The following is a 19920-nucleotide window of genomic DNA, read 5'->3' on the forward strand; positions in this document are numbered from 1 at the left end:
CAGTAGGTGTTCGACGAAATGATTTGGCAAGAAGAAAATTTTCCTGGAGCTGGGACTTGGTGAGGTGACCTCTCAATGCACCCAGAGGCAGCCTGATTTTTCTCAGATTTTTAGGAGAAGAATTTGAATGAATTTCATCAAATTTGGCAAATCTGGTCCAAACTTGCAGCAAGTATAGTTTGAAAAATTTGAACTGAAGACCAGTGGATCTTCCTGGATCTTGGTTGAGGGTTCAAAGGACTAGCTAGGGGAATTGGTTTGGAGGCAAAATTCAAAGCAGAAAGGGTAGCTCCTTTGAGAACCTCCAAGGATCAAGATAGAAGGCAGAAATTGTTTTTGATACGAAATAAATGGGAAAAATTATATGGAGGGGTTCAACTTGCTGTATTTGAGGTACATCATGATCCAAAGGTGGGGAAAAGTTTATGGCAGTGGATTTCCACTTGGGTCATGGCAAGAGGAACTTTTGAAAAGGAGGAAAGATCACTCAAAAATACCATAGTGCCATTTAAAAGATTTCAAAAGAAATTTTTCCTAAGTGAAAAGCATTTGGTTTTGAGTCCAAATTAAAAAAGGGAAAACCTCCAAGACCAAAATCAAGTCTTGGGTGAATCCAAATAAAACACTTGCCATAAAAGAAAGTTTTTGAGAAGGTGGGTTCTTTAGAAGAAAATTTTAAATACCTTCCTCAAATAAAATAAAAGTTTTGAAAAAGCCAAATAAAATTTAGGGCGTCACAACACCTACCCCCTTAGGAAAAATCTCGTCCTCGAGATTTCAGTTGATCCTCAAATAGATATGGATATTCTGCCTGAAGAAAATCTTCTCTTTCCCAAGTAGCTTCATCCTCGGCGTGGTTGCTCCACTGGACTTTGAAAAATTTAGTTGTTTTCTGTCGGGTCCTCTGTTCAGACTCTCCCAATATCTTTACTGGCCGTTCTCTGTAGGTGAGATCTGGTTGCACATCAATGCTTTCATGAGACACATGCTTTTCCGGGTTACTCATACATTTTCTCAATTGCGAGACGTGGAATACGTCATGGACGTCTGACAGCTCCTTGGGTAGGTCTAGTTGGTAGGCTACTGTGCCTCTTTGTGCAGTCACACAGAATGGTCCAATAAATCTCGGGGCTAGCTTCCCCTTAATTTTGAACCGTTGCAGGACCCTCATAGGAGACACTCGTAGGTATACGAACTCACCAGGTTCAAAGCTGACCTCACGATGTTTTTGATCGTAATAGCTCTTTTGTCGGCTTTGAGCTGTCTTGAGTCTGTCCCTGATCTGTTTAACCTTCTCCTCGGCCTCCTTGAGCATGTCTGGGCCGAAGATACGACTGTCACCTGTTTCTGACCAATTTAGTGGGGTACGACACCTCCGTCCGTACAATGCTTCAAAGGGTGCCATTTGCAGGCTGGCCTGGTAACTGTTGTTGTAAGCAACCTCGGCATACGGCAAACTTTCTTCCCAACTGGATCCATAGGTGAGCACAGAGGCTCTCAGCATGTCCTCTAAGATTTGGTTTACGCATTCCGTTTGTCCATCAGTCTGAGGGTGGTACGCTGTACTGAATGCTAGTTGCGTGCCCAGAGCTTGTTGTAAGTGATCCCAAAATTTTGAGACAAATTGAGTGCCTCGGTCGGATATTATAGTTTTTGGGACTCCATGCAGACAGACTATACGAGAGAGATAAAGCTTGGCTAGCCTTTGAGTGGAGTAGGTCGTCTTTACGGGAATGAAATGGGCTACCTTGGTTAGCCTATCTGTGATGACCCATATGGCATCATTTCCGCGTTGCGATCGAGGTAGTCCGACGATGAAGTCCATCCCAATCTCATCCCATTTCCACTCAGGTATCATGTTTGGTTGTAGCAGCCCTGCTGGCTTTTGATGTTCGGCTTTGATGCGCTAACATGAATCGCAACAAGCAATAAATGCGGCTATATCCCTTTTCATACCGTGCCACCAAAATCTTTCCTGAATGTCTTTGTACATTTTGGTTCCTCCAGGGTGGATTGAGTATGGAGAGGTGTGGCTCTCGGTTAGGATTTGTTGCTTGAGTTCCTCAATGTTCGGGACGCAAAGTCTGTCCCCGTACCATAATATTCCTTCACTGTCTGTGACGAACTCTGAAGTCTTGCCAAGGCTCATTTTCCTCTTTATTCCTTCGATGCTGGGGTGCCCTTGCTGAGCCTTCTTGATTTGTTCCACGAGGGTGGGATGTATCTCCAGATTTGATACGGTGCCCTCAGAGACTAACACCATGTTGAGTCTAGCGAACTCCTGCTGAAACTCAGGCCTCAAGTTTTGTGGTTCGTCGTTGCCCGGGCTGGGGTTCCGAATAAGGCCATCAGCCACTACATTTGCCTTCCCTGGATGGTAGTGAATGCCGACATCATAGTCCTTGACCAATTCCAACCAGCGTCGTTGGCGTAAATTTAGCTCTGGCTGTGTGAAAATATATTTAAGGCTCTTATGGTCCGTATATACTTCACAACGATTTCCCAACAGAAAGTGCCTCCACTCCTTGAGTGCATGGATGACCCCTGCTAGCTCCAAGTCATGAGTTGGATAATTTTCCTCATGCTTCCGTAGTTGCCTGGAAGCATACGCGACAACTTTGCCATCCTGCATCAGCACACATCCGAGGCCCTTCCGGGATGCGTCACAATATACTTCAAAACTCTTGTGTATGTCTGGCACAGTTAAGACCGGTGCGGTCGTTAGTTTCTTCTTGAGCTCTTGGAAGCTTTTCTTGCAGGCTTCCGTCCATACAAACTTCTTGTCTTTCTTGAGCAACTGTGTCATTGGTTTTGCGACAGTGGAGAATCCTTCTATAAATCTTCTGTAATATCCGTCCATTCCAAGGAAACTCCGCACATCTGTCACGTTGGCTGGTGGCTTCCAGTCAAGTATGGCTTTGACTTTCTCTGGGTCTACGACCACGCCTTCTTGGGTTAATATGTGGCCTAGGAAACCAACTTGCCTTAGCCAAAATTCACACTTGCTAAATTTGGCGTACAACTGATGTTTCCTTAATTCACCCAAAACAATTTTGAGATGCTCAACATGCTCTTCTGGTGTTCTTGAATATACCAGAATATCGTCAATGAACACTACAACAAATTTGTCCATAAATTTCATAAACACTTTGTTCATGAGGTGGACGAAATATGCGGGGGCGTTCGTTAATCCAAATGGCATTACTGTGAACTCATATAACCCATATCTGGAAGTGAATGTTGTCTTAGGGATATCTTCTGTCCGTACTTTCAATTGGTGATATCCTGATCTCAAATCAATTTTTGAGAACACCTTGGCTTGTGTGAGCTGGTCAAACAAATCATTTATCCGTGGCATCGGATATTTGTTTTTGATGGTGAACATATTGAGAGCTCGATAGTCTATACACAATCTCAGTGTCCCATCCTTTTTCTTGGCGAACAGCACTGGTGAACCCCATGGTGAGGAGCTGGCTCGGATAAAACCTTTGTCCAATAATTCCTTTGTCTGCTTCTTCAACTCTACCAATTCTGAGGGTGCCATTCTATAAGGTTTCTTATAGATGGGAGCGGTGTCGGGTGCTAGTTCAATGTAGAACTCTATCTCTCGGTCTGGTGGCATGCCTGGTAGTTCTTCAAGGAATATGTTTGGAAACTCACACACCACTGGAACTTTTCTCAATTCTGAAATGTCCACTTTGTTCAATTTTGGTTGCCGTGACCGTGGTCTTTCTTGAGCTGTGACCTTTATTGTCTTGCCGTGATGATGAGTGAGGATCACAGTCTGATTGAAACAGTCAATAAATCCCTTGTTGGTGGTTAACCAGTCCATCCCTAGGATGACATCCAGTCCTTTATTTTCCAACACGATGAGATTAGCTTGGAACTTTAGTCCTTCGAACTCAATGATCACTCCTTGGCAGTAACTCTGAGCGGTCTGCTTATTTCCGGGGTACTTGATGATCATAGATTTTTCCAAGGGAAGTATCGAAAAACCATGTTGTAAAACAAAACTCTTCGAAACGAACGAATGGGAAGCTCCAGAATCAAACAAAACCGTGGCAGGTACTGTGTTGACAGGGAACGTACCGAGCACGATGTCTGGGGCATTCTGCGCTTCTTCCCTGGTCACATGGTTCAGGTGACCCTTCCTGTGATTGTTGTTGGGGTTGAAATTGTTGCGCTTGGGGGCTGGATTGTTCCCACCATTCTTTGGCTTGGGGGCCGAGTTCCTTGGTTTTGGGCACTGTTTAGCATAGTGCCCTTCTTCACCACAAGCATAGCATGTGACCCCTGGACGGTACGTGAAGTCCTTGTCCCCGGAATGAAACTGTCTGGTTGGCCTTAGATCAGTAGTTGTGGATTTCCTTGCTTCAGTCCTCGGGACCTCAGTCCTGCTTCGGTTGTTGCGAGCAAGAGTCGTCTTGTCCCTCTTTCGCTTACGGATATCCTCCAAGCTGCGGCGCTCATTCTCCAAGGTAATGGCCTTGTCAACCAGAGTTTTAAAATCCGGGAAAGTGTGCACGACTAGTTGGCATATTAACGCCGGTGCCAGGCCGTCCAAGAATTTCTCCATCCTCTTGTTCTCAGTCATATGCTCGTCGTAGGCATAACGAGATAGCTGGGTAAACTAACCGTTGTATTCTGTCACTGACATGCCTCTCTGCTTGAGGTCATCAAATTCTCTCTTCTTGATTTTTATTATGCTCCTGGGGATGTGTGCCCCACGAAAGCCTTCCTTGAACTCCTCCCAGGTGATGTTGTGTTCACTGGGGTGCATGTGTAGGAAGTTTTCCCACCATGCTGCAGCTGCTCCAGTAAGGTAGTGGGGTGCATAAAGCACCTTCTCATGATCTGAACACTGCGCAATAATTAGCTTCCTTTCGATATCACGAAGCCAATCTTCAAGTGGCCTATCGGTATGAGCAAAAGTTGGAGGGCGAGTCTTCTGTAATTCAGACAACTCTGAGTGTGGTTGATAGGGCTCACGGTGGTTTCCCATATTGATGACGTGATTCATCATCTCTTGGTGCTGTTGCTGGCTTTGTTCGAAAAGGCGGCATACTTGCGATAAGGCCGCTTCGCTGTCCTGTTGACTAGACTGTCCCTGAGTGAAATTTTTGCTGGTCTGTGTTCCATAAACTTCTTCTGGCTGATTGGGCATGGAACGAGTCCACGGACGAGACATTTTCCACTCTGGGGTATTATTTAGCAAAAATTCATGAGAAGAACTATGTGGCACCCGGAAAATCTTGCAAAGGCAATAATTTAAAAGACCTCAAGATTCTTCAAGAAAACATAAACGATTTCGCTCGGAGAAATGACTGCATAAACACAAATCTTACACGCGAAACGCAAACGTACGATACGGCACTCAGGATGTGCGTACCCATTCCTGACATGTTATTAAGACTTGCACAGCTCTCCGGAAAGCAGCGTACACAACTACTACAAGCTTAAACACATAAAACATATCATACAAGCAGACACGACGCACGGCTACTCGGCGCACTCAGTCGGAGATGGTGACGATGTCCTTCCCCTTGCCGAGGGTAAGACCCAGCGGTACAGGAGACTCAACCTCCACCTCCTCTCTAGCAGGCTCCAGGCGCGTAGCACAGTGCTGAGGTGATGGTGCGGGAGCGACGGGCGGCAGTGCGGGTGCGGCAGGCGGTGCAGCTCTGACTGGAGTAGGAGCGATGACTCGGTCGAACTCCTCAGTGGTAGGCAGACGGCGAGCAGTGGCCAAAATGGCCGGTGCATAAGATGTTGAGGATGATACGAATGTCAGAGGCGGTGCCGTGTGGAGAAGCTCCTTCCTGCTGGCAGGACCACCCCGGACTAAGTCCATGCGAGCAGCCACGAGATCGTCCACGAGGTTGTCGAAAGATTTTTCCAGAGCCTTGAGGTACTCCACAACCATCTCGATGGCTTCATCTCGCTCTCCCCTATGGCAGGCGAATGCATAGTGACAACTATATGGCACATGGCATGGGAGGTAGCGGTAGCGACGGGTCTTCATCATAGGAAGAATGTCCCGAAGGCGAGCTATCGCCTCACGGGCAGCCACCTGCATGGCATGCCTCTCCGTAGGCATGGCCCTTCCCACAAAACGGAAGTGGCGAGACGCAGAATGTCCTCCCTTGAATTGCACCACGGCCTGGTGCATAGACACGTCGTCGCTGAGCTTGCGCTGATAAAGCGTGAACTCCGGACGAGTCGCTGGCCCGATTGCGAGCTTGGTGATGGAGACGAGGAGTTTGACAAACCCCTTGGGCACGTTAGTGAACACCCGAGTCTCGCAGTTGCTGCCAGCCATCTACAAAAGTAGGCAAAAATTCTGAGTAGTCATGTCATAAATTTATGATGACCAACAGAAAAATTAGCTACAATTGCAAAATGCTGAAAAAGCACAAAAGACGCTAATAACCGATTAGCGAGCGCACCTAGTGGCTTCCTACAGTCAGCCTGGCTCTGGTACCAAGCTTGTCACGGCCGGTTTTCCAATAAAAATATTTATTGAGAGACCGATCCCTTTTACGGACCAGTAGAGAAGAATTCCTTCTTACTGGTAGACAAAATCTTGATCACAGAAGAAAATACCAGGAGTACTGAATATAATACAAAGTTGAGCGGAGACTGCTCAACAATTTATTACAAACATGCCAATAATACATAAAGGCGGATAGGGTGGCAAATCTACTGACTCGCGATAAAAGCGGTGGTGGATATATCACAGCGAAGTGGGTGATATGACTCCTGAAAACTAACAGCTCTTCGAGCGTCGGAGCGAGGCTCGAGGAGACTTATTGCGGGTGGCGGAAGCGTATATGATACAAGTGACCAATATCTAGGATCGCACGGGACTGACTGGGATTCCTCTAGGCATCGGACTCACTATCAAACTCTTCATCCATGAGATCGCCTTCGTCAACATCTAGCCAAATCAACAAGCCAGGTGAGTACTATGAAAGTACTCGCAAGACAGTTCGGACATAAGATATAACAAATGTAAACATGATGCATGCGGACAGATTAACAAGTGCACTCCGACAAAGAAACAATAATGCGTGGGAAAATAAAAGAGAAGTCGGGCGGTAGTCCTCCCAAAATCCCCAAATAAATACTTAGGGCCAAACGAGTGTCTGAATGACTCCTCGAGAGGAAAATACAAGAATAACAATGCCGCAGTCGGGCGTCAAGGTGACACCACATAAAGGACTTATAATAGAATATAAAAGACAGTGCGTGCCACAGTCGGACGTCTGAGCGACATCACATAAAGGGCTTATATTGAAAGAATAAACAACAGTGCATGCCACAGTCGGACGTCTGAGCGACATCACATAAAGGGCTTATATCAAAAGTAAATAACAGGAGTGCCACAGTCGGACGTCTGAAGCGACATCACATAAAGGGCTTATATCAAAAGTAAATAACAAGAGTGCCACAGTCAGATGTCTGAAGCGACATCACATAAAGGGCTTATATTGAAAGAATAGATAACAGTGCATGCCACAGTCGGACGTCTGAGCGACATCACATAAAGGGCTTATATCTTAACTCAATAATTCAGTAACTCAAGAATATAAATCAATACAAGTACGAGCTAAATAAAAGGTTAGTCCATCCACAGGAATAACAATTAAACTGGGTTTACCACTCAAGCTTGTTCACCGGGGATTATACCATGAGAACTTGACATAGATACGGGTACATGGGTCACGGTCTTTGACCATGGATACGATGACTTGGAAGGATTTGACTCTGCAGAGTTTGTACTTTAACCACAGCCAACAGATTTCAGTAGTCACGGGGACTAGTTCCGTTTACGGTGTTTTGTAAGAAACACATCTAACCAGTACACACCCATTCAACATTCCGAAGCCAGGAATCACCCTCGGCAACGTTCAAGAAAAACCTTGAGACGGGGAGGCTACAACCTCGCGTAGCATGGGATCAAATTTATATACGCGCGCTCTAAGGGGTGCCCCCTTCTCGGTCCCAACCGCAAACACCCATGCCCCCTGACCGGATGACTGGCTTTAATCCAGGGCCATGGAACCCTCATCCCGGCCCCTCTATTTGGTGTGTACACGGAAAGAGGTTACCAACTTACTAAACCGTATTCTTGGCAGAAAACATGTGGCGGCACGGAAAGGGGAAGAATGATAACGTGACTCAGTCCACGTTAACATTGGAGTTTATCGGACATCGTAAGGCTGGCATGCTACAACAATACCACCTTACTGCCTTTCATGTCACCACATGACTAGGCCATCTCTCATCAGAGATCACAGTAACTTCAGAACACACGGGTAGTTGCCTTACATGCAACGAGATACTCACCGATGCTCATATGCCATGCACAAACCATTCAAGCAAACATGCAAAACACCCGTCATATCAAAGGTTCAAACATGCTTGCCTGGTTCGGAGAAGTCGGAGTCTAGCTCGGCGAAGTTCGCGGCTCCGTCACCTCTTCCGGAACCTACGGTATAGCGAAAACGTATACTAACGTGAAAATCATCGCGTGTATAAAAGTTGTCCCAAAAAATTTCCAAATAAACACTATAAAAAACTAGACAAAAATATAAGACTGTCAGAAAAAGAATCACTCAAAAATCACTTTTTATTAAAAAGTTATAAGGGTTTTTGTCCAGGGACTAATTTGTGATGAAATAGAAAAGAACCAGGGACTTAACTGAGAAAATAGAAAACGGTTCGAAGGGAAACGCGCCAGCCCACAGAGAAAACGTACTTGCCCGAAGGGGCCAATGGAAAACACTTTGGGGAGAGAAAGAAGAGAGGCTGACGTGGGGGTCCCACATGTCAGGTTTAAATCCTCGCCGGCGCCCGAAGGCTGCGGTGGTCGCCGGCGTCGAACCACGGCGAGTCAGGGAGATCGGAGTGTACCAAGAGGTTCAGTGTGTTCTTCCGCGTCGGTGGGTGGTGGACTTGGTCGTCGGAGAGCACTACGTCGACGGCGACACTTTCTCCGGCGGACGGCGGCTCGGGTGATGGTGGAGAACTCCGGTGGGTGCTGCAAACTCCGAAATTAAGCGCGGGTCAGGAGAGTGGATGCATAAGAGAGCTACTGGCAAGAGTTGGGGGTTAGAGGTGCACGCACGGGAGCGAATCGAGCTGGATCCCGTGGCGGGTCGCGGCGGCCGGAGTTGGGGAAGAAAGCTCTTCCGTGGCTCTACCAGTGGCTAGGTGTGGCGTTGGAGGTGTGCAGAGGTGGTGTGGGTTCGAGTTGGAGCTCGGGGCCTCTATTTATAGGCGGTTCGAGGGGGTGGCCGTGAACGGGGTCGCTCCGGCGAGCAATTACGGCGAGCCAATGGCTTGGCAGGGAGCTTCAGTGGCCAGGCAGCATCAGGGAGGTGTATTGGTGCCGTTCCCCTGCTAATCTTGGTCGGTCTTGGCGTAATGGCGCCGGTCCTCGACGGGGTGGCCGTACGGGCACGGCGGCGGCAGAGAGCGTGCTCCGCGCCTAGCGGTTCATGACGAGGGTGGCAGCGCGCACTGGGGAGTGGGTGGCCACGCGGCGGCCTCCGGTGGCTTGGGCGGCGCTGGGTGGCGCCGTCCACGCTGCGCTCCTCTCTGGCGGCCGCAAAGCCGCCGCTGCCGTCGGTCACGGGGCGGCGCACCTCCTCCTGCTCGTCGCCGACGCCCGCTACCATCCAGGCGCTCGTGCGGTGTAGAGGACAAGGGGGAGGGGGCGGGGAGCAAGACGCCACAGCGACACTGGCGAGATGGACAACGAACACTGAAGAAAACGACAGTGCACTGAAACTGTTCTCTGAACTTAACTGAACGTGACAGCAACAGTGTCCAGTAGCTGTTCGACGAAATGATTTGGCAAGAAGAAATTTTTTCCTGGAGCTGGGACTTGGTGAGGTGACCTCTAAATGCACCCAGAGGCTGCCTGATTTTTCTCAGATTTTTAGGAGAAGAATTTGAATGAATTTCATCAAATTTGGCAAATCTGGTCCAAACTTGCAGCAAGTATAGTTTGAAAAATTTGAACTGAAGACCAGTGGATCTTCCTGGATCTTGGTTGAGGGTTCAAAGGACTAGCTAGGGGAATTGGTTTGGAGGGAAAATTCAAAGCAGAAAGGGTAGCTCCTTTGAGAACCTCCAAGGATCAAGATAGAAGGCAGAAATTGTTTTTGATAAGAAATAAATGGGAAAAATTATATGGAGGGGTTCAACTTGCTGTATTTGAGGTACATCATGATCCAAAGGTGGGGAAAAGTTTATGGCAGTGGATTTCCACTTGGGTCATGGCAAGAGGAACTTTTGAAAAGGAGGAAAGATCACTCAAAAATACCATAGTGCCATTTAAAAGATTTCAAAAGAAATTTTTCCTAAGTGAAAAGCATTTGGCTTTGAGTCCAAATTAAAAAAGGGAAAACCTCCAAGACCAAAATCAAGTCTTGGGTGAATCCAAATAAAACACTTGCCATAAAAGAAAGTTTTTGAGAAGGTGGGTTCTTTAGAAGAAAATTTTAAATACCCTCCTCAAATAAAATATAAGTCTTGAAAAAGCCAAATAAAATTTTGGGTGTCACACCTGGATGCCCATATTGGCTCCCACATATTCTACGAAGATCTTTATCGGTCAGACCGCATAACAACATACGTTGTTCCCTTTGTCATCGGTATGTTACTTGCCCGAGATTCGATCGTCGGTATCTCGATACCTAGTTCAATCTCTTTACTCGTTCCGTAATACATCATCCCGCAACTAACTCATTAGTCACAATGCTTGCAAGGCTGATAGTGATGTGCATTACCGAGTGGGCCCAGAGATACCTCTCCGACAATCGGAGTGACAAATCCTAATCTCGAAATACGCCAACCCAACAAGTACCTTTGGAGACACCTGTAGAGCACCTTTATAATCACCCAGTTACGTTGTGACGTTTGGTAGCACACAAAGTGTTCCTCTAGTAAACGGGAGTTGCATAATCTCATAGTCATAGGAACATGTATAAGTCATGAAGAAAGCAATAGCAACATACTAAACGATCGGGTGCTAAGCTAACGGAATGGGTCATGTCAATCACGTCATTCTCCTAATGAGGTGATCCTGTTAATCAAATGACAACTCATGTCTATGGCTAGGAAACATAACCATCTTTGATTAACGAGCTAGTCAAGTAGAGGCATACTAGTGACACTCTGTTTGTCTATGTATTCACACATGTATTATGTTTCTGGTTAATACAATTCTACCATGAATAATAAACATTTATCATGATATAAGGAAATATATAATACTTTATTATTGCCTCTAGGGCATATTTCCTTCAGTGACTGCGTTGATTAGTGAGGATCAGAAATTCAGCGTGTTGCAGGTAAGGCCTCCATTGGTCCACCATGACAAGTACTGCGAGGTACTCTTTCTCATATGCAGATAGTCCTTGGTACCTTGGGCAGCGAGCCTTGCTCATAAACGCGATTGGGTGACCACGTTGCTGAAGTACTACTCCCACTCCTTTGTCACTGGCGTCCGTCTCAATCACAAGAACTCCCACTTAGATAGACATCCCTCTAATCATCTAAGTGATTACGTGATCCAAAGCAACTAAACCATGTCTGATTAACACGTGAGATGGAGTAGTTTCAATGGTGAACATCACTATGTTGATCATATCTACTATATGATTCACGCTCGACCTTTCGGTCTCTCTGTTCCGAGGCCATATCTGTATATGCTAGGCTCGTCAAGTTTAACCTGAGTATTCTGCGTGTGCAACTGTTTTGCACCCGTTGTATTTGAACGTAGAGCCTATCACACCCGATTAACACGTGGTGTCTCAGCACAAAGAACTTTCGCAACGGTGCATACTCAGGGAGAACACTTTTATCTTGAAATTTTAGTGAGAGATCATCTTATAATGCTACCGTCAATCAAAGCAAGATAAGATGCATAAAGGATTAACATCACATGCAATCAATATAAGTGATATGATATGGCCATCATCATCTTGTCCTTGTGATCTCCATCTCCGAAGCACCGTGCTTGTGATCACCATCTCCGAAGCACCGTCATGATCACCATCGTCACCGGCGCGACACCTTGATCTCCATCGTAGTATCGTTGTCGTCTCGCCAACTAATTGCTTTTACAACTATCGCTACCGCTTAGAGATAAAGTAAAACTATTACATGGTGATTGCATCTCATACAATAAAGCGACAACCATATGGCTCTTGCCAGTTGCCGATAACTCGGTTACAAAACATGATCATCTCATACAACAAATTATATCACATCATGTCTTGACCATATCACATCACAACATGCCCTGCAAAAACAAGTTAGATGTCCTCTACTTTGTTGTTGCAAGTTTTGCGTGGCTGCTACGGGCTTAGCAAGAACCGTTCTTACCTACGCATCAAAACCACAACGATAGTTTGTCAAGTTGGTGCTGTTTTAACCTTCGCAAGGACCGGGCGTAGCCACACTCAGTTCAACTAAAGTGAGAGAGACAGACACCCGCCGGTCACCTTTAAGCAACGAGTGCTCGCAACGGTGAAACCAGTCTCGCGTAAGCGTACGCGTAATGTCGGTCCGGGCCGCTTCATCTCACAATACCGCTGAACCAAAGTATGACATGCTGGTAAGCAGTATGACTTATATCGCCCACAACTCACTTGTGTTCTACGTACTCGTGCATAGCATCAACGCATAAAACCAGGCTCGGATGCCACTGTTGGGGAACGTAGTAATTTCAAAAAAATTCCTACGCACACGCAAGATAATGGTGATGCATAGCAACGAGAGGGGAGAGTGTTGTCCACGTACCCTCGTAGACCGACAGCGGAAGCGTTATCACAACGCGGTTAATGTAGTCATACGTCTTCACGATCCGACCGATCAAGTACCGAACGTACGGCACCTCCAAGTTCTACACACGTTCAGCTCGATGACGTCCCTCGAACTCCGATCCAGCCGAGTGTTGAGGGAGAGTTTCGTCAGCACGACGGCGTGGTGACGATGATGATGTTCCACCGACGCAGGGCTTTGCCTAAGCTCCGCGACGGTATTATCGAGGTGTAATCTGGTGGAGGGGGGCACCGCACACGGCTAAAATAAAGTATATCAAGTGTGTCTAGAGGTGCCCCCCTGCCCCCGTATATAAAGGAGCAAGGGGGAGGCCGGCTGCCCTTGGCGCGCCAAAGAGAGGGGGGGAGTCCTCCTCCTAGTAGGAGTAGGACTCCCCTTTCCTAGTCCTACTAGGAAAAGAAGGGGGGAAGGAAAGAGAGGGAGAGGGAGAGGGAAAGGGGGCTGCGCCCCCCTCTCCTAGTCCAACTAGGACTCCTCCTGGGAGGGGGTGCACAACCTCCTGGCTGCTGCCCTCTCTCTCCCCTCAAGGCCCACTAAGGCCCAATACTTCCCCGGGGGGTTCCGGTAACCCTCCGGCAGTCCGGTTTAATCCGAAACTTCTCCGGAACACTTCCGATGTCCGAATATAGTCGTCCAATATATCAATCTTTATGTCTCGACCATTTCGAGACTCCTCGTCATGTCCGTAATCACATCCGGGACTCCGAACAACCTTCGGTACATCAAAACATATAAACTCATAATATAACTGTCATCGTAACTTTAAGCGTGCGGACCCTTTGGGTTCGAGAACTATGTAGACATGACCGAGACACCTCTCCGGTCAATAACCAATAGCGGGACCTGGATGCCCATATTGGCTCCCACATATTCTACGAAGATCTTTATCGGTCAGACCGCATAACAACATTTGTTGTTCCCTTTGTCATCGGTATGTTAGTTTCCCGAGATTCGATCGTCGGTATCTCGATACCTAGTTCAATCTCGTTACCGACAAGTCTCTTTACTCGTTCCGTAATAGATCATCCCGCAACTAACTCATTAGTCACAATGCTTGCAAGGCTTATAGTGATGTGCATTACCGAGTGGGCCCAGAGATACCTCTCCGACAATCGGAGTGACAAATCCTAATCTCGAAATACGCCAACCCAAAAAGTACCTTTGGAGACACCTGTAGAGCACCTTTATAATCACCCAGTTACGTTGTGACGTTTGGTAGCACACAAAGTGTTCCTCTGGTAAACGGGAGTTACATAATCTCATAGTCATAGGAACATGTATAAGTCATGAAGAAAGCAATAGCAACATACTAAACGATCGGGTGCTAAGCTAACGGAATGGGTCATGGCAATCACGTCATTCTCCTAATGAGGTGATCCTGTTAATCAAATGACAACTCATGTCTATGGCTAGGAAACATAACCATCTTTGATTAAGGAGCTAGTCAAGTAGAGGCATACTAGTGACACTCTATTTGTCTATGTATTCACACATGTATTATGTTTCCGGTTAATACAATTCTAGCATGAATAATAAACATTTATCATGATATAAGGAAATATATAATACTTTATTATTGCCTCTAGGGCATATTTCCTTCAGTGACTGCGTTGATTAGTGAGGATCAGAAATTCAGCGTGTTGCAGGTAAGGCCTCCATTGGTCCACCACGACAAGTATTGCGAGGTACTCTTTCTCATATGCAGATAGTTCTTGGTACCTTGGGCAGCGAGCCTTGCTCATAAACGCGATTGGGTGACCACGTTGCTGAAGTACTGCTCCCACTCCTTTGTCATTGGCGTCCGTCTCAATCACAAATTGCTGAGAGAAGTCAGGCAAGGCAAAGACTGGGGCTATGATGAGCTGATTCTTCAAGGCCTGGAAAGCTTGTTCTGTGATGGAAGTCCAGACAAAAGGCACTCCTTTCTTGAGCAAGTTGAACAGGGGTCGAGCGAGCATCCCAAAGTGCCTGATAAAGCGCCTGTAGTAACGTGCAAGGCCGAGGAAACCTCTGACTTCTTTGACATTGACCGGTGTTGGCCACTCTGCCACTGCTTTAACCTTGCTTGGTTCGGTAGCCACTCCTTTTGAACTGATGACGTGCCCCAGATATATGAGTTGTTGTTGGCCGAACGCACACTTACTAAGCTTAACCTTCCATTGATCCCTGCGCAACAGTGCCAAGACCTGCCGAAGATGCTCCTTGTGTTCAGCGAGTGTGTGGCTGAAAATGAGGATGTCGTCGAAGAACATCAACACACACTTCCTGTTGACTGGTTTCAGAGTTGTGTAAACTGCTCCATTGAAAGTGGCTGGACCTCCCGCCAGGCTGAACGATAGCACCTAAAATTGAAACTGTCCGAAGTGGGTCTGGAATGCTGTTTTGAACTCATCCCCTTCAGCGATCCGTATCTGATGATACCCTGCTCGCAGGTCCAATTTAGAGAACCACTGAGCCCCTTGCAACTCGTCCAATAATTCCTCGATTATCAGGACCGGAAACTTCGCCACACATGTGAGAGCATTGAGTTGCCTGTAATCGACACACATTCTCCATGTGCCATCCTTTTTCTTGACCAAAATCACCGGAGACGAGAACGGGCTGTTGCTGGCTTGGACCCCGATTTCAAGAGTTCTGCAACCTGTCGCTCGATGTCATCTTTCTGTTCCGGCTTGTGTCTGTATGCCCTGATGCTAAAAGGCTGAGCTCCTGGTAGCAGTTGTATCTTGTGATCGCACGAGCGCTTTGGTGGCAGCCCTTCTGGTTCTCCAAAGACATCAATGAAATCATCCAGTATAGGTTGCAGACATTCAGGAATATGTTGCCCTTCAGTTTGGTCTTCAGATATGGGACACAGGTGCACAATATGACTGACAACCTTGTTTTTGCACATACTTTGGAGTTGCACTGCGTTGATGAGCAGACAAGTCGACGATTCAGAGTCGTGCCCCTGCAGCTTGACTGTGCCCAATGGAGATTGGAACTCCAGAGACTTGGCACGCCAATCCAGCGTCATTGGACTATGGTGCTCCAGCCAGTCCATGCCGAGGATTGCGTCATAAGTACCCAAGGCGAGCACCTTCAGATCTGTGCGAAAATCGTGCCCCTGAGTGCACCATTCGCAAGCTGGCACCACCGCAGAACAGAGGAGTTCGCCCCCGTCCGCTACGCGAACACGACATGCGCGTGGAAGAGGGCGCGCGCCGGAAAGATTCGCTGCGAGCTCTTGATCGATGAACGAGTTGGTGCTGTCGGAGTCCACCAACATGAGCACCTCGCGGCCTTGAATCCAGGCGCGCAACTGGAATGCTTTGGCTGATACGCCCCCGGACACAGCCGAGAGAGAGATAGCCATGACTGTGTCTTCAGGTGGTGGTAGCTGCATGTCGATGGTGTTGTCGATGCCGAAGACATCCAGAAGTTCCTTGACGACGTGCAGCTGGACCGAAGTGGGGCAGACATGATCGTGCCCCCACTTTTCACCGCACTTGAAACACAGCCCGCGGGCGCGGCGATAGTCCCGCAGCGCCTTGAGCTTGGTGGATTCGGCGCGTGCGGCGTCCGTGCCTCGTCGATCAGTCGCGCCCGCTGCTGGTGCGGGGCGGCTCGGGGGTGGTGGAAGCGGCAGTGGAACCGCTGCTTTGGTTGCAACGTCGGGTGGTCTGGGCAGCGCCCCGAACGTGCCGCCTAGCACCTCCTCTTGCAAGAGCGCCAAAGAGCACGCCGTGTCCAGGTCGGGTGGTCTCTGGACTAGCACCACAGCTCGGATGTCGGTCCTCAAGCCCTCCACAAAACGAGTGAGAAAGTAGTAAGGATGAATAGAGTCAGAATAGGAACTCAAGTGATTAATGATCATCTCAAATTTTTCGATATAGTCAGCTACTGAAGTGGTCTGTCGCAAGGAATAGAATTGGCGGATCAGCATTTGGTGGCGATCCCGACCAAAACGGGCGCACAACAAAGAAGTAAATGCGTCCCAATCGAACTCCGACAGGTGCTTCTGAATTGTCTGCAGCCAAACTGATGCAGTTCCAGAAAAATTGAGCACCGCCATCGGAACCCAAAACGCTATATGAATAGCAAACATGGAAAAATAATGTTCGCACAGGGTTTTCCAGAGGTTCGGGTTCTCGCCCGTAAATTGAGGAAATGAAATCGATGGGTGTGCTTGGCCCAATCCAGCGAGCATCTGGCTCGCATGAGCAAAAGGAGAGACCATAGATGGAGACAAAAGAGAATCGGACTGACCGCTTGCCGGGAGCGGCGGCGGCGTCTGGAACGACACCGCCGACGACCCCCGTGATATGTTGAAGATGCCATGGCCATCGGGCCCTCGCTGATGGGTCGCCGCGCCGAGCACGGGTCCGATGTGGACGCCGTGTGTCGCAGGCGGTTGTTGCTGCGGATCTTGCGTCGAGGGCGGTTCCTCGCCCTCCTTGGGCGCCGTGGGCTGAGCGAGCTGACGCCGCCACCCCATCGCTCAGATCCGCCACCCAACGCTCCAGGTCGGGCCGCCACTTGAGGACCTCGTCGATCTTGGCGGATGTCGCCTGCTGGGCCTTGGTCTGCGCGTACATAGAGGCCTCGATCTTGGCCTCCAGCTTGGTGAGGAACGCAGAGACGCTCGGATCCATGGCCTCGAGATGCGCTCGGGCTTGATGCAGGCTCCTGGTCTCAACGAGACGCGCCAGAACGCTGCGGAGAGGGTGGAGTTTGGTCTCTGATACCAGATGATAGGGCCTTCCTTACAGTAGTATGGATTATCAGCACTCGCTCTCAATTACAGGCTTGATTTGAGTACAAGAATGGGGAAGAACTAGGGTTCGGAGGAAAAGGGGAAAGGTGATAGCCGCTGCCGTCTCCGTGATTCATTGGATGGTTCTACTTCTGAAGGCTGGGGCTTAAGTAGTCGCTGCGCGGGTCTGGGCCGCTGTCACCCACTCCGGGCCCAACACTCGCTTGTTGGCCACGCGTGCACGCTTGGGCCGTGCACCGTGGGCTGGGTCAGCTTCAGGGGCGCTGACAGTTTGTTCTGCGTTGATCTTGACTGATTATATATCTATGAATCTTGCCGTATTTGCAGGACTCGTGGTGTTTCCGCGTGACTGTCAACATCGATGGGGTTTTTCCAAATTTTGCCCGCTCAGCATGATCATGGACATGTCCAAAGGCTACCTCGTGGAATCGAGCTGCGCTATCGAGGTGGGGATGGCCCTCGTTGGATTGTCGAATTAGTGATGGCTGGTATCTAAGAACTGGTGATGATCGTACGGTAACGATGATCGACAAAGTGAACACCATGGGTTGAGATAATGATAGATATAGTGGGGGTAATTTTTTGGAAATAGTTGTTCAGTATGCCTGGATGCTGGCTGCAACAGTCGGCTTGCCCTTGCTAGATTCTTAGTTTCTGTTTAACTCTGCTTCTCTGCCAAAATTACGAGATTATCATGAACTCTACAGACACATCAGATGCAAAATTCATATGCAATAATCCAAATTCCAGCTCAGAGGCGACCCAGTAATAAACTCAGAAAAGAGTAGACGATCACAAGTAAAGTGAACGTTCTGATTCATCACCGTCATGACAGCAAGCTGATCCACAGCCCGATCGCAGCGAGGCCGGCAGTCCTCGCCAAGTCCGGCAACGCCAGGCGGTATCCGCACGCGCTGAAGCTTGGAGGTGGCGGCATGGCAGTCGGGAAGGCCGGCGGGGGAGGGGGTGACGGCGGAGGAGGAGGCGGCGCGCCCACGGCGACGGAGAACTTCATGCCGCCGAGGCAGTGGCCGGTGATGTTGCAGATGAAGTAGTAGTCCCCCGTCGCGGCGAGGTCGACGACGTCGCGGCCTGACGCCCACTTGCGCACCGTCTGCCCCGCCGTCGGCTCGCACGTCTGGAACGCGTCCCGCGTCACCCGGTACACGTCGTGCTGCCGCGGCACGTAGTTGAACGCTGCACCGGCCGGCGGGCCATCGCGCGGCAGCGAGCGTCAAGACCACCGAAAGATATATCTTGTGCTGAGGACCAACGGAAATGGTTCATACCGAGCGTGTCGCCGGTGGTGAAGTTGTACTTCTGCGACCAGGCCAGGTAGTTGGGGCCGATGGTCCACCCGTCGGAGTCGCCGACGGTGTACTCCGTCGCGCCGGCGTGGCGTGGGCCTGCCATGGCCGCCGTCGCAAGGAGAAGCATTAGGATGCCGGTGGACGCCATGATTGGTAGGGGAGCCTAGCTAAGGGGGGTGTGTGTGCGTATGAGGGGACGACGACTTTGGACTTTTTCAGTAGAAGATGTTTTCGCACAAGTTAGGTGGTGTTCTTTCATGTCATCACGCGCCTCTGTCTATGTTTCCCGGGGTTGTTGCAGGTTGCCATGGTCGTTGTCGCTCACTGGCTGACGTGTCTGGCACAATTAAGCTTAATTTTGACATCAATCCGAATGTCAAATTTGTCATTTTTGTATCTCATGCCATTTTTTAACTTTTGATATAAAAATTTGTGACAACATCGAATGAAGTTGTGTCAATGCACTATCTTTTTGAATTTTTTCAAACATTTTCTAATGTGCAACCGGGTTCGGTGCATCGGTAGCACTGATTACCCAGGTGGCCAGGTGCACCAGATGTGCTCTCGAGAGATGCCAATCGAAAACACATAACTTAATGGGAAACCATTTGCCAAACTAGCAAGCCTGGCACCACCGTTAAAGAGAATGAGAGGGGCAAACTCAGGACTTGCAAAACCGCAAGATCATGCGCTCACTGCATAAGCCAAAATGCCAACGACCACCCGTCGCCCTGTGCAACACGAAGCTACCGCCATCAAAGCTGTTGCAGTTTCAGGGCCGATGCCCCAACTTCCAACCCTCTGCCACGCCCTGTGCAGTCCACCAATACTTCCTTCTGGGCCACTACCTGACGTATCACCACTCATCCTCAAGATGCAACGCCGCACAACCCAACTGTCTACAACCCAGGCTACATAAATGGTCACTCACAGACCACAACCGCTGCCCCAACTCATTCGGGCCACCACTTGACATAAAGTCAAGTTGCCCCCTCT

At 48.7% G+C, this 19920-nt stretch overlaps 1 protein-coding gene across 1 annotated transcript; it reads right to left on the minus strand.

Moving 5' to 3' along the window:
• Window positions 1-18440: 18440 nt before the first annotated feature.
• LOC123125289 (basic blue protein) lies at window positions 18441-19110 on the minus strand. The gene is made up of 2 exons (XM_044545805.1): window positions 18904-19110; window positions 18441-18811 (listed from the first exon to the last, which is right to left on the minus strand). The coding sequence occupies exons 1-2, from the start codon at window positions 19070-19072 to the stop codon at window positions 18441-18443; spliced, it is 540 nt and encodes a 179-aa protein (XP_044401740.1). The 5' UTR covers window positions 19073-19110.
• Window positions 19111-19920: the final 810 nt, after the last annotated feature.

This window comes from Triticum aestivum, chromosome 5D (assembly GCF_018294505.1).
Source record: "Triticum aestivum cultivar Chinese Spring chromosome 5D, IWGSC CS RefSeq v2.1, whole genome shotgun sequence".
NCBI lineage: Eukaryota > Viridiplantae > Streptophyta > Magnoliopsida > Poales > Poaceae > Triticum > Triticum aestivum.